This window comes from Dipteris shenzhenensis, chromosome 4, assembly GCF_047967505.1.
Source record: "Dipteris shenzhenensis isolate YYH24624 ecotype China chromosome 4, Dip_SZ_1.0, whole genome shotgun sequence".
In the NCBI taxonomy this organism is placed as follows: Eukaryota; Viridiplantae; Streptophyta; class Polypodiopsida; order Gleicheniales; family Dipteridaceae; genus Dipteris; species Dipteris shenzhenensis.
In genome coordinates, this window is record NC_141599.1 from 20,572,756 (window position 1) to 20,586,141 (window position 13,386).

Below are 13,386 nucleotides of genomic sequence, written 5' to 3' on the forward strand. Positions count from 1 at the left end.
TGCACAAACAAATTCAAACACTTTAACCCAATAGAGGTTAGCCAAATGGATGCATTCCTAGTTCTTGGACTAATCCTAGTCCCTTGTGGGTGTCCCCCCAGTTCTCTTTTACCAATGCAAAGCAAAAGTAAAACAATAAAACTTATTCTTAGTTAGCCAAAGTCAACATTCTTTGACCGAAGTCAATTTCTAATACAGATTATATTTTATTTCTCGAGAGAAGTACCAAATGGTGGCATCTTGTTTGCTGTCTTTTAGAGTGTCGAAGAGCCAAGGAGGAAGCCTTTTGGGCTCTTGAATTTCAGCTCTCTCTAGGTCAACTGCCCTGTGCATAATATCCTGATCGATCGGAGGCATATCAGGATGTAAATCTTGCTGATTTTCAGACTGCACAAGTGGCTGTAAATGACCATTAGAAGGGGGAGGAACCCCAGATGTAGCATCATTATGGGGGTCTGACTGAAACAAAGGCATCAAGTTGTCAAAGATATATGATGCATCAACTGTGGGCTGTTTTTGACAGTCCAGCAAGGGCATGGATGATGACTCATAAAAAACAACATCTCTACTTACAAAAACTTTACCCATGCGGGCCTAGTAGAGCTTGTAGCCCTTGCTTTCTGAGCTGTATCCAATAAAAGAGCATTTGACAGCTTTGCCATCCAACTTTGCCCGTGTCTGTGAAGGCACGTGTGCATATGGCAAGCAACCAAAAGTCCTCATGTGAGAAATCATGGGCTTATGGCCTGTCCAAGCATCATAAGGTGTGATGGTTTTCAATGCCTTGGTTGGGCATCTATTCAAATTATAGTTTGCACACATAACGGCATCCAACCACAATTTGTTAGGCAAGTGATTCCCTTTTAGCATACACCTAGCCATCTCCATGATTGATCTATTCTTCCTTTCAGCCACGGGATTCTGCTAAGGAGTGTAAGGCACAGTGCATTGATGATGTATACCTCATGAGACTAAATAATCTGCAAATTCATCACTGCTCAGTTCTCCAAGTATAAAGCAAATTCTCCCCAGATTGGAGAAGGGGGCCCTCAGTGGGTACAGGGACCCAATCGGTTGTCGACTTTACTCTCTCTCTATCCTCATCTCCTTTCTCTCTCCATGGTGTACAATGCTAATTCCTTGCTAAAGGTTTAAAGAAGGTCTTGTTGTAAATTACATGATCAGATTACTGTTGCATGTTACATTGGTATCAAAGCTTTGGTCTGTATCCATCTTGACTACCGCGAGTGTATGGTTGTGTTGAGATCCGGAAAGGACACACAATCAAGCGCCATGGAAGGGTCAGGAAAAGGATTCACCCTTGAAGACTTTGAAGAGGAGAAAGACTACCAACAAGATCCGCTTCCGCCAAGTGCTCAAGAAGTGATGGCGAACCTTCTCGAGCAAAATCGGGTCTTCCTACAACAACTCAAAGAATATTCATCCTAGCTAGAAGAAAGCAGAAGACAGTTGGACCAGACAAAACGAAGTCTGGAGGAAAAAGAAGCAGAAAAGCCGCTGGAAGAAAGAGGAACCACAGATTTCAAAAAACTGCTCTTGTTGATGCATGAGGAACGCAAAAATGAAGAGGCACTGCGAGGCGCAAAGCTCGCCCAGGCAGAGAGGCAACAAAATCTAGATCGAGAGGCGATGCTTCTCCAACACAAACAGATGTTAGCCCCTTATGCAGGCAAGTTTGAGCGCAACAACCGTCACTGCCACAGCTTCGTCATCGACAAAGGTAACACCACTTACTCGGTCCACTCCAAATTTAAGTATGATGGTAAGTGTCACCATTCAAGGAAGGAAGGATGATCTTGCTACAAAGCATGCAACTCTTGGCAAATGCAATTGACATTCCAAGCTAACTACAATTGGTTTGTCTAACCTAGGTATGGGAACTCCTATAAGTTAAGGGTATTGGTTAGGAGATTAAGCCCTAACGAGCCAAGGACAAGTTTGGTGGTCATCGTATGAGGGCTATGCAAACATGCCCATGCTCATTGTTTGCGCATTGATCACCATTAGCCTAGGTCTCCCTGTGTTGCCCAAAGAGCTACTAGGCTAAGATGATGGTCCTAACGTTTGGCTTAGGGGTGGTCCAAGGTACTCTAACCTATGGTTGGGAGGTGAGCCCAACACCTACGACCCTATGTTGTTGTAGTCAAATAATTGTTCAAAGTGAGGGCACGAGGCCTTTATATTGTCATATAAAGAAGAAAGGGGTAAGCCTCATCAAGCCCGTGCCAAAAAGGTGAAGGATAACTGCACGACACTTTACATAATTATCAAGTTATCATTCTCGTCTTTGTTATCCGTACATTACTTAAATGGTTATCCATGTTTAAGTTGTGAGTATTACACGTCGGGCGTTCCCTTGAAACCTATCACGTGAATGGTAGTCGTGGCTGGATTGTGAGTAGGGGGCATTCAGTATTTGTTTGTCAATAATGGAAACTCTGAGTTTTTTCATTCTTGCTGGGTGCAAAAGCTAACGGCAGATAGACACAATGTAATTATGGGAACTGCATGGTTGAATGATAAGTACGAGACCTTCCAAGTGGATTGTAAGTCTTACCTGTCCACCGTGTGCTCAAGTCCTAGGCTGCTATGGGTACGATCTTAGAGTTTGAGTAACCAAAGCATTCAACACGTATAGGCCTGAACTCTCCACTAGCCAACAAAGTTGTATCTTTCCAAAGGGCACAAGCAGTCTATATCTATAGTTCTATCTATTGCATCTGGGATGTAAAGAAAACGTGCTCATAGCAAATTTTGACCCTGCATCCTCAGAAATGAAGGTTTACCACTCCCCGATGGTAATTCATATGTCCCTCGCCTTATCGTGGCCGATAGTAATGCCTCAAGACCTCAGATAAGCAAATAACTCAGAGAAGAGACACCCCACCAAATTGTACGGATAATCCACGATTCGGAAAACATAATTCTTTAAGTAAATAAAATTAAACCTACAACGCAAGCAACTTTATCAGCAGTAAAGATTTTATAGCGAGCCTAGCGAGGGCCGAGAAGGACCGGAATAAGAAGCAACCTGGAGAAAGAAGGTGCACGCGACGGCATGCGCGAGAGCGGACGAGAAAAAGAACCGTGGCAATCTTCATGGGGAACTCATCAAATCCAAATGGAAAGCTGACCAATAAAGAGGAAGGTGGGGGGTATGGAAGGAAATTGGGTGTAGAAGCAAATGCAATTCCTGGTAATTGCAAGTCACTGGAGCTCTGCTTAACCGTTGAATTCCAAGCTTGGAAATCACCTCGACAACGACGAACTTCGAAGCTCTATCAGATGGAATGACTGCCTTCCAATTGCATTGTCCACGTGGAACTTGTTCATGCTTCTAAGTTCTTCCTCTTCCTTTGTGGAAACGCAAGAAGGGGGGAATGGGCCCCGGTTGGCCTTCCCGCCGCGACGGAACTTGCCACTCGCCACTGCCCGCGCACTTTCCTTCCCGGAAAGTCCACGTGGAGGTTCTAACGGAGGCCCTCCGAAAACTAACTCGCGACGGTCAGCTTAATTGTGTGCACGAGTTTTGACGTCGAGTTATTCGCCAAAAAAATTTGTTTGGCGTTGGTGTGGCCCGCTGCTACTAAGGATTAATTGTGACAAAACATTTAACCCCTTGTTACTTTAATTGTGGGCGCGTCTAATTTCGTAGTCGTATTAATGGGGCCAGGCTTATTCTTATTCCGAATTAGTCTGGATTAGATGGCGGAGATTTACTATCCGCTGACCTGAAACCTTAACATTGCGAGAGAGGGTTTGAAGAGGAAAGGCTAATGAGGAGGGAGGGATGGGAAGAAAAGAAGAGTGACATGTTAAAGGAGGGACTCATTGTTCACACAAAACATATGAACTATATACAATGAATCTGCAACATTTGCATTTTCACCTATAAAAAACATTTTTTGAATTTTGTAAAATCCACAAAGTTTTAGGTTTGGTTACACTTTTGCTTGAAAATCTATAAATTCTCAAGAAAAGACGTTTTGAGATTTGTTCAAAAAAATGTTTTCTGTGAATAATGGAGGGACTTTTATTTAAAGGGGTGAATCCCTCCCCTATTTTGATAACCCGTTTACTCATAGCATCTTCATGTAGCCTGTTAAAGACACCCTATGAGTGGGTAAATGATGTCTTGAGATCAAGTCCCCCTTTGCATGAGATTTTGAACCTATCTCTTTGACCTTAGCCCCCTTTGCATGAGATTTTAAATCTATCTATTTGACCTTAGCTGAATTGGGCTAGCTCCACCTTTTCACCTAACAAATCACTCGATTGATAAATAAAGGCCTTATCAATTAAGTTTCTCCTTAGGTCGAGTTATATGTCTTGAATAATTTGTTGAGATTGAGGGCCTTTGGAATATGACAACATACTTCTTTACGAACAAAAACTACAAGCCAATTTTATTAGTGCAGTATGCCATTAGCCATGAGAATATGCTCTTTAAAGAATAAAATTACAATCCAACACGATAGGGTAGAGTTGAGAATACGATCTTTTAAGAATAAAATTTGCAATCTTAGGGGTCTTAGCACGAGAAAATATACGATCAAATTTCATGCTATCCAATTTGCTAAACCCTCCCCACCATCTACTCATAGTGAAAATAACTCAAATGGGTTAGGTATTGGAGCACACTTGGCATCATTTAATGTGTTTAAGTGGTGGGGATAAGACACATAGCATCATTCCATCCTTCCCAATCCTAGCCCCATCCCTAAAATTAAGGATCACTTATCTAGACCCCATTAAGAGAGAAAAAGTGGGTTGAGAAGGAGGTCCCTTAAGAGGTTATCTCCTGATTTTGGTCACACATTTAGACCAGTCAACAAGCCATGGAAGATTTCTTCCCATTGGCACATGGTTGGCGTACATGTGGGTAGATGGTAGCTGTCATTATTGTGCAGATAGAGTTTTGGAGATAATTCCACATTGTCTTCGGGGCTACCCTCAGGTGTAGAGGATGTAGTTGAGTGTCCTCTGAATTGTGGCCAGCATTAGACGATGCAACAAGACTTCACTTGCAGGTGGATGCATAGCTGATAGAGGTGGATCATGCCTTCTTTATTAATTTGGCCTCTCTAGTCTACGGATTCAAGGTACTGACATAGGTTTGAAATGCCTCTTGCTCAATCACAATCTTTGCCTTTTAGCAATTAGAACACGTAGAGCATCCCTTGGCTAGTTGGAAGTGCGTGGGGCTAAGGAAGTCAAGGGATGTAAAGCTTAGGTGTACCCTCATATCATGGCAGAGAAAATCCAATGTATCAATGACTTAGTGAGTAGAATGACAAAGTATATGAATAGGTATAATGTCAAGTGTCAAGAGGTGTTGTGAATACCACTTTTTCAAGACTATAGCTCAATCATCACCCAAGCATACCCCTTTTTCATCATGAGGCGCCTGAGATAAGGGGTTAGGTCCCCCCTAAGAAAAAAAATTAGCAACTAAGCTTTTAAAGAGACTAAACACTTGAGGTGGTAGAGTTGCAAGGTAACATAATGATCTTCCACATAATGGATAGCCTCAAAGCCCTTGAGAGATTAGGTTGGTGGAGAAAGCTGATTAAAACCTAGTTACATAAGCAACATTTAGCATTTACCAAGTGGTGGGCTCGTAAGGCATGCTAGGAACACAAGGCGTGAAATATCACTTTGTTGATCGCAATACTCTTCCTCCTTCAATGTCCCTAAACTTAAGGGGAAGGAAGGTAAGGTTTCATGGAGCTACATAATGAGTTCTTACATGACATAAAAAAGTATGCAAATCAAGGTAGGTAAAGAGGATGAGAGGGCTACCATTGGCTATTAATGGCACACGTGTGGTGATGTAAGGTAGGCACCCCTAGAACTTGGAGTTAATAAAAAATATCACTTTGGTAATTGCAATACTCTTCCTCCTTCAATGTCCCTAAACTTAAGGGGACAAAAGGTAAGGTTTCATGGAGCTACACAATGAATTCTTACATGACATAAAAAAGTATGTGAATTAAGGTAGGTAAAGAGGATGAGAGGGCTTCCATTGGCTACTAATGGCACACGTGTGGTGATGTAAGGTAGGCACCCCTAGAATTTGGAGTCAGTAAAAAATGTCAAGTGAGTAGTCTATTTTACCTCATGGAGGCTTTCCTAGGCTAGGCTGGTAGTTATGTAGGGTATGATTATCATAAGGTGCAATGAAGTATTGTAAAAAGTATTACTTCATGAGGCAATAGGCCTCAACAAAAAGTATTACTTCACGAGGTAATAGGCCTCAACAAAAAATGACCACCTTGTAAATCATTGTCTCTTCTTATTAGCCAAGTAGGGTATGATTATCATTGAAATGCAAAGAAGTCTTGTAAAAAGTATTGTTCACGATGCAATAGGCCTCAACAAAAAATGACCAATGAATATTCCTAGTAAATCATTGTGTCTTCTTGTTGTTAGCCACGTGATATTAACTTAACATTAACACATCAATTTGAGCTAAACTAGTTACATTTCTGCATGATAATGTTTTGTCCCAAAGAATCATGGTAAGGAGAAATCCTTTTAAATCAGTGCAAGGCTTATAATATCTACTCACAACTTATAAATAACCCTCTCATTTCCTCGAGGTCGTGTAGTTTTAAAATAACAATGTTTTTATTTTCATTCTTTTAGAAAAAAGACCATTCTATTTATGCTTGAAAAAACCAACCATACAAATCAATCAACCATAGGCTATCCTTTAGCAAGGGCAACATGCATTGTCAAGAAGGAGGCATCACATTGTGTGCCTTTATTCACATGACCTCTTGACCTCCTGTAAGTTGAAGAGGCCAGGTCGATGGAGAAGGTCGTCAGCCATGCATTCATACCCCAAGTGAAGTCACACTACATCCATTGTCTCATGCTAACAATTTGAAGGGACCCAGCCATATCCTCTGTGTTGCAAACAATGTTTTTATTTTTGTCAACTAAATTAGGTATCCTTATGGACATTTCCACATTGGCTGTTGCCTTTGGAAAATTGGGAGACAACAGACTTTGATATAGTATTTTAACAAATTTGTGATTGCAACCAATGCTAACTTCCTTATGTAATTGGAAGTGATAAAAGCTTTTATTTGTGGGCCCATTTTTGTAATTAAAAAAATAGAATTAAAATAGGGCTTTGGGCTTTTAGCTAGCAAATAGATTGGTGCCATGTAGGACTTCATGTTTCTAGTCTTCTTCCTTGAGCACATCCATATAAAAGTTGTTGATATTACTAACTATATACCAATAGAATGAGCAAACATAAGGGGGTGCCCTGACATTTCATTTCCACATCATGGCATCTACATTTTATATAGGTCAAAAGTAGGGAGAAGCATTTCAAACCCAAATTGCTTGGAGAAGGATGCATTGATGGTCTGAAGAAGGCTTGCAAATGGGTCCATACAAGGTTCAAGCAATCATGGCATTGCCAAGTCCTGATAGTGTGATTGGGGATGAGGCACTATGCTAGCTCATAAATTTGTCTCAATTTGATCCCAAGTGCTAATTCAATCAATCTAATGATGTATATAAATTTTTAGACTGGAAAGAGCAGTAGAAGTAAGAAATCCAAAATGGTGCAACCAAGGCCTAGTTTTTGGTCACACGATTTCAAATTTCTTACTTCTAGGGCTCTTTCTTTTCTAAAACTTTATGTTCATCCCTAGATCAATTGAATGAGAACATTGGTGCAAATACAAACGCTAAATTTTTACTTGATTGTTTTATTTTCTATTTATTTCCACCAGATGGTTCCTTCATCATAGAAAATGTTTCAGGTGAAAATCTAGATAAAAATATGCTTGGAGGCATGAGATCTGGAACCTATGACTAGCTTTGGTCTTGGTTACATGGTTTTGGATTTTATGTTCCAGGCATATTTTTCATTTGGATTTGCACCATATACATTTTCTATATTGAAGGAACCATTTGTTGCAATTGAAGTACAAGGAAATATAACAAAGTAAAAAATCAAGGTTGAAGGTTTAGGGCACATGGAACAATGAATATGGCATAATCGATGTAATAGTGGGAGTATGATGCATGACTTCCATGAATCATTGTATCAGCAAAGTGGCTTTGCAGATGTTGGTCTTCCATCATCAATTTTCATCAAATGGAAAGTTTAAGATTATGAGGTTTAGGGTCCTTAGTCAGATGCTAAAGATAAAGGCCATCCATTAGAATGCCAAATGTGTAGTTTTGTTAAATCATAGTGTTGCTTTGTGTTTTTAGACACACAATCCGGACCCTTCCATAGCATCTTGGCCATTATAGGGATTGCTGATGTCATAGATCCCCAAGCGATTGTAGAGCTAACTAGTGTCATAAATCCCCAAGCAATTGAAATTGAAATTATTGAACCCTATCTTTTCAGATGAGCTAAAGAAGGCATAGGACTCAACATAAAGAATTTTAGGCTAGAGTACTAATTTTAAATTACATGTTGGAGATTGCAAAGACCAAGACATAGAGTCCAAATAATAATTTCAAAAGGCTAACTTTATAGTCATAGGAATGATATATAAGACTAAGAACCATGATTTTCCAAGGCATAAAACACATACCAACCCTAAGTATGGCCCAAGATGTAGTACACACACCAATCCTAAGTATTTGTAGCTCGCCTAAGGCATAGCACAAATCGCATATCATTTGCTGTCACACTCAAGTGGATGGTAGCATCTAAAATTTGTCCATGTGGTCTACCAAGTAGGCCTTAGTTGCATGCTACAAGGCAAGCATGGCATCTACCACTATATGCTAAGGGGTCTCCATGACCTCTCACTTGTACCACCTAGACATTGAGTTGGTGTTCAGGTCTTGCATGATCTCACGCACAAACTTTTCAAAACTCACCTTTGAAATAAGGAGGTCGATAGAACATTGATCCTTGTGGATCTCTAGAAGTGCCACTATTCCTAGTTTGAACCTATACTTCCTCACTAGAGGAGGAGATCTACGGTGGTCTTGGATGTTAGCTTGGATGTAGTGGTGGCTTTCATTGTCCCCTTTGAGGTTGGCATGGACAAGGTGGACCAAGTTGTTGTTGAGGTGGGGGTCATTGATCTTCTCTCCCCTTTTCCTCTACCTCTTGTCAATAGAGTGGCTCACTAAATAATGTTGCTTCCTTTTCTTCTCCCTTGTCGCATTTCTTCTTCATCATCCTCTTCTTCTTGGGTCCTATATTGCCTTGAAAACAAAATTTTTGCCTTCTTATTACTACCTCCTTCTTGGGGGGGAATCACTCATAGTTTCCCATAGTTTGTAGATTCTTTGGTCCCTAGCTTTCTGGCCTTTTGCTTGGTCCTAGCCATGGGGATGTGACAAGAAGAGGGAGAGGTTGTGAGAGCAAGGGTGGGTGGGGGGGATCACGGATAGGTGGGAGGAGGTTTGGGAGTGGAGTTAAAACAATGAAATAAAAATGAGAACCAATTCTTTATACAGGGCCTAAAACCCTAGATTGTTTTTTTAAAAATACATGTTTTCAACCCTAAGGCTTAAAAACATAAAATTGAATCAACCTTGGATTGAAAACTTGTAATTAACATGCATGAACCCAAAATTTTCCTTTTTTTTTGAAAAATTCCCCCCCTTTTGTATTGCAATTCATAGCCTCTATATACTAAATTTACCATAGATCACATAATTAAAATTACAAATAAATTTGAATGTACTATATATCACATAACTAGAATCACAAATAAATTTACTATAGATTGCATAATTAAAATTACAAATAAAATTTGAAACTTATGCATGCATGGGCATCCACATTGTAAGAGTCCACAACATTAGTTTCAGCTGTCTCTACCCATATATACCCTTCTCTATGACAGGTTGCCCCACCTTGCATGATGTTGTCTTGCATTTGATAAATTGTATATTCTTCTTCTATGTTTAGCATTGACATCTTGCACTACATAGGACACTAATGACTCTTTGAATGCTAGTGTTGTAGCTACTCTTATTTTAATATGCATTTACCACCATTGAACTAATTGAACCATCGGGCTCGAATTACCACCCCCATGTGGTATTGCTTTGAGATCTTTCCATGCCCTAAGTAGACCACACTTTAATGTTTCCATACTGCCATGCCATGTATGGTGCATGAGCATATTAAATATGTTTCCAAATAGGAAAATAAATAAGTAATTATGTAATCATTATATCTCAATATTCAAGTTAGAGATTACCATGTACTGTGTGAAATGATTCTTTCCCTAAGTGATTTGCATATTCCAACTAAAGTCATAGATAGCATTGATGAAACACTCAGCATCATCTTCTTCAAACCTTTTCTTTTCTAGAAAAAGTATGAAGCTATTAAGAGCTAACCAAAATTTTGCCTTTCCCCCCCCATTCACAATAGGCATTGTATAAATTTCATAATACATCAAACTCACCAGTATGTTTAAGTTTATCATTCTCTTTCTTTGGAGGAATAAATTTTAAAGCCTTGATACCACCAAAGCTTGGATTATATGGAAATTATTTGTTTTCCCAAATCTTTTCTCAACTTTTGTAATCTTTACTTTGCTGAGAGTGTAGTCCCATATTTGAAAGAACCTTTTCAATTCTTGCTATCCTCTACTTACTCTTTTCTTAAGCTTCAAGTTATATGTATCAATGATGTACAAGTTTACTAGCTTTTCAATTATTCTAAAAATAGCATGAAGGGTACAAATGTGTACTCTCCCAAGAGGAATTTCAAGAATTTGGGCTCCAAGATGGATCTTTCCTTGGAATATTGCAATTCAATGCAGTTGTTTGATCTAGCTGAGCAAGTTCATAGGCTGATTGCTTTTGGTCCTTTTTACATGCCTACAATGGTACTCTCTTTTGAATGCACAATGGAAAATAATGGCTTGTATTTGCTCCATGTACCATGTTAAACATGCATTTAATAGGCTTGAGGTCAACATGCTAGATGCCATTCTATGCGGTAGCATTCATTGCCCTCAACTTCAAGTAGCTCACCATTGTTATGACCTTTGATCACATTTGCTATATTGGTTTATTCAAAGAACCACTTCAAAATTGAATGCAAACATTTCATTCTCTACAGAGCCAACTCACATTCTATTTCAAAATATTCTAAGCATTTTTTCATTACCAAATCAAAATTCAAATTTCCATGATACCCCATATGCAATCAGCCACCAAATCTCTTGTTCCAATTGTAGAATGAATTGCCTTGCATCATCAAGCTCAACTTGAAGGTCCATTGTTCTATTCATCAATGTGAAACTAACTCTTTCTAGCTTTTGGCCTTTGACCACCTCACTTTTATCAAGCCATAGGATGATCTTTAGTTGACCATTGCATTCTACCATACACATATTGTAAAACTTAACCATGGCATGTAGAACTCTTCAAACATCCATCACAAAGTTGTTGTTCACTTATGAGTTCTAGCTCTTTAGAATCTCAAACCTTCCCTTTTAGAGGTACTGTACTACATACATGTTGAGGCTTGCCGACTAAATCAAGTACACCCAAATTGAGAGCATGCCTTGCCTTATCAACATCGGGGCTTTAACTTTTGTTCCCATAGAAAGGCATTATTTTTTAAATCTCTTAAATATAGCCCAATATACCCTTGTACTTATCCCCAAATGTAACATAGATGCCCTATGCATTAGTTGCATTGAATCATTCCATGATTTTAGACTTTTGAATTTGGGATGTTGTATAGAAGATTCTAACATAAAATTTTGGTAAACACTTTCCCCACAATACCAGAGTGTTCATCATGGATACACATGGATTCTGAAAGAATCATACAAGCTCTCACTTGACACTTTTTAGTCACCACTTTTCTTGGATATTTCATCAATTGGATGCAATTTTCTCTTACAAAGTCTTTGACCCATTTGAGTATTTTTCGTGAATGCTTATGTTTTCTATTTCCCAATGTCACCTTTTAGCGATGTCTTTTACATTCGTAAGTGAATTACATTTACAATGCTCTCCCCAATCGAGCATCTAATGTTTAAACTTTTACTTGAATTTCATGAAATTTCTTTTGTATGCCATCATATCAGGTTTCTTTTTATAGCCATCTAAACACTTATAGCTTGCATAGATGATACCAAATGTTGATTCCAAGCCTCTAATATTGCAATTATTTTGTCTCTTTCATTAATCAAAGATTGAAGGCTATTTGCTCTATGAGCAATTAACTTTTGACAATATTCTACAAACCATTCTCACCCTTGCACATAAACTTTATTAAGATGGTCAACCCATGGAATTGTGGAGTCTAATAAGATTGTGGATCCATTGGATTTATCTTCCCATCTAACCACAAATCCTACAACTAGAGATATCTTCCCATTTGGCCACAAGATTGTGGATCTATTGGATATATCTTCCATTTAACCAAAATCCATGTGTTATTTTTTTAAAAGAGTTACTAAATCAGTTTAACATGTTGAGGAAGATACATTCCTCTTTAGAAATGGTGCATTCGTTGCATTAATTTAAAAATGGATGTTTACCATTTTCTTATCCCTAAGGGCCTCCATAGTTTCATACACTTTCCAGCTAACATAATATAACATGGACATCACCAAACAACATACAAACATGACATGTTTAAAAAAACCATCAAATCAAGCAAAAATAAAATCCCAATTGCATACAAAATCTAACGATTGAAATTTGCATATTTAAAAACATATATACTTGGTAACAAGTAATGGAAAGTTCCATATAATCAATAATCAAAATAGCTCATGGCTATCTAATGCTGATTAATCAAATCAACCATGCTAACATAAAAAGGTAAATGTCATAACATAGTAAAATGACAACAAACAAAACTCATATCATATATATAGACCACATAGATAACAAATAAAATGACCTTGCATTAAAATAATATATTAACACACCACTTAGTAAATTACAAAGAAACAACACATAATACATTTAGATACCACAAAATTGTGAAACTATTGCATGTAAAACAAATCAGTATTAAAACAAATATCTAATGATGGTATCAAACATGCGGGAAAAAAATCGATGTCGATAACATCAGCACGTATATATGGTAAAATGATAGAAAAAAAAACTAATATTATATACAAAGATAACACACAAACAACAAATAAATTGACTTGCATATATAAAGTTTGGAGGCAAACTTGACTTAGTAAATTACAATAAAGCAACACAAATCACATTTAAAACCACAAAAATTGTTAAAGTATTGAATGTAAAATAAATCTAAAACTTGTGAATAAACCATACTAGGTTCTTGGAAAAGGGGCCTTTGAAGGGTGACTGAAAATCTTAGATGAGAGAAGAAGTGGAAAGATTAAAAGAGAAGCACCTAAAATAAAGCAA

At 38.3% G+C, this 13,386-nt stretch overlaps 1 protein-coding gene across 1 annotated transcript in view; it reads right to left on the reverse strand.

Moving 5' to 3' along the window:
* LOC147902579 (Protein kinase superfamily protein) overlaps nt 1-3,321 on the reverse strand; it is a 52,638-nt gene extending 49,317 nt beyond the window's left edge. The window contains exon 1 of the mRNA XM_087373617.1: nt 3,053-3,321. Coding sequence (XP_087229743.1) covers nt 3,053-3,122 — 70 coding nt within the window. The 5' untranslated portion in view covers nt 3,123-3,321. The remainder of the gene's footprint in view (nt 1-3,052) is intronic.
* Between the last annotated feature and the right edge of the window lie 10,065 nt (nt 3,322-13,386).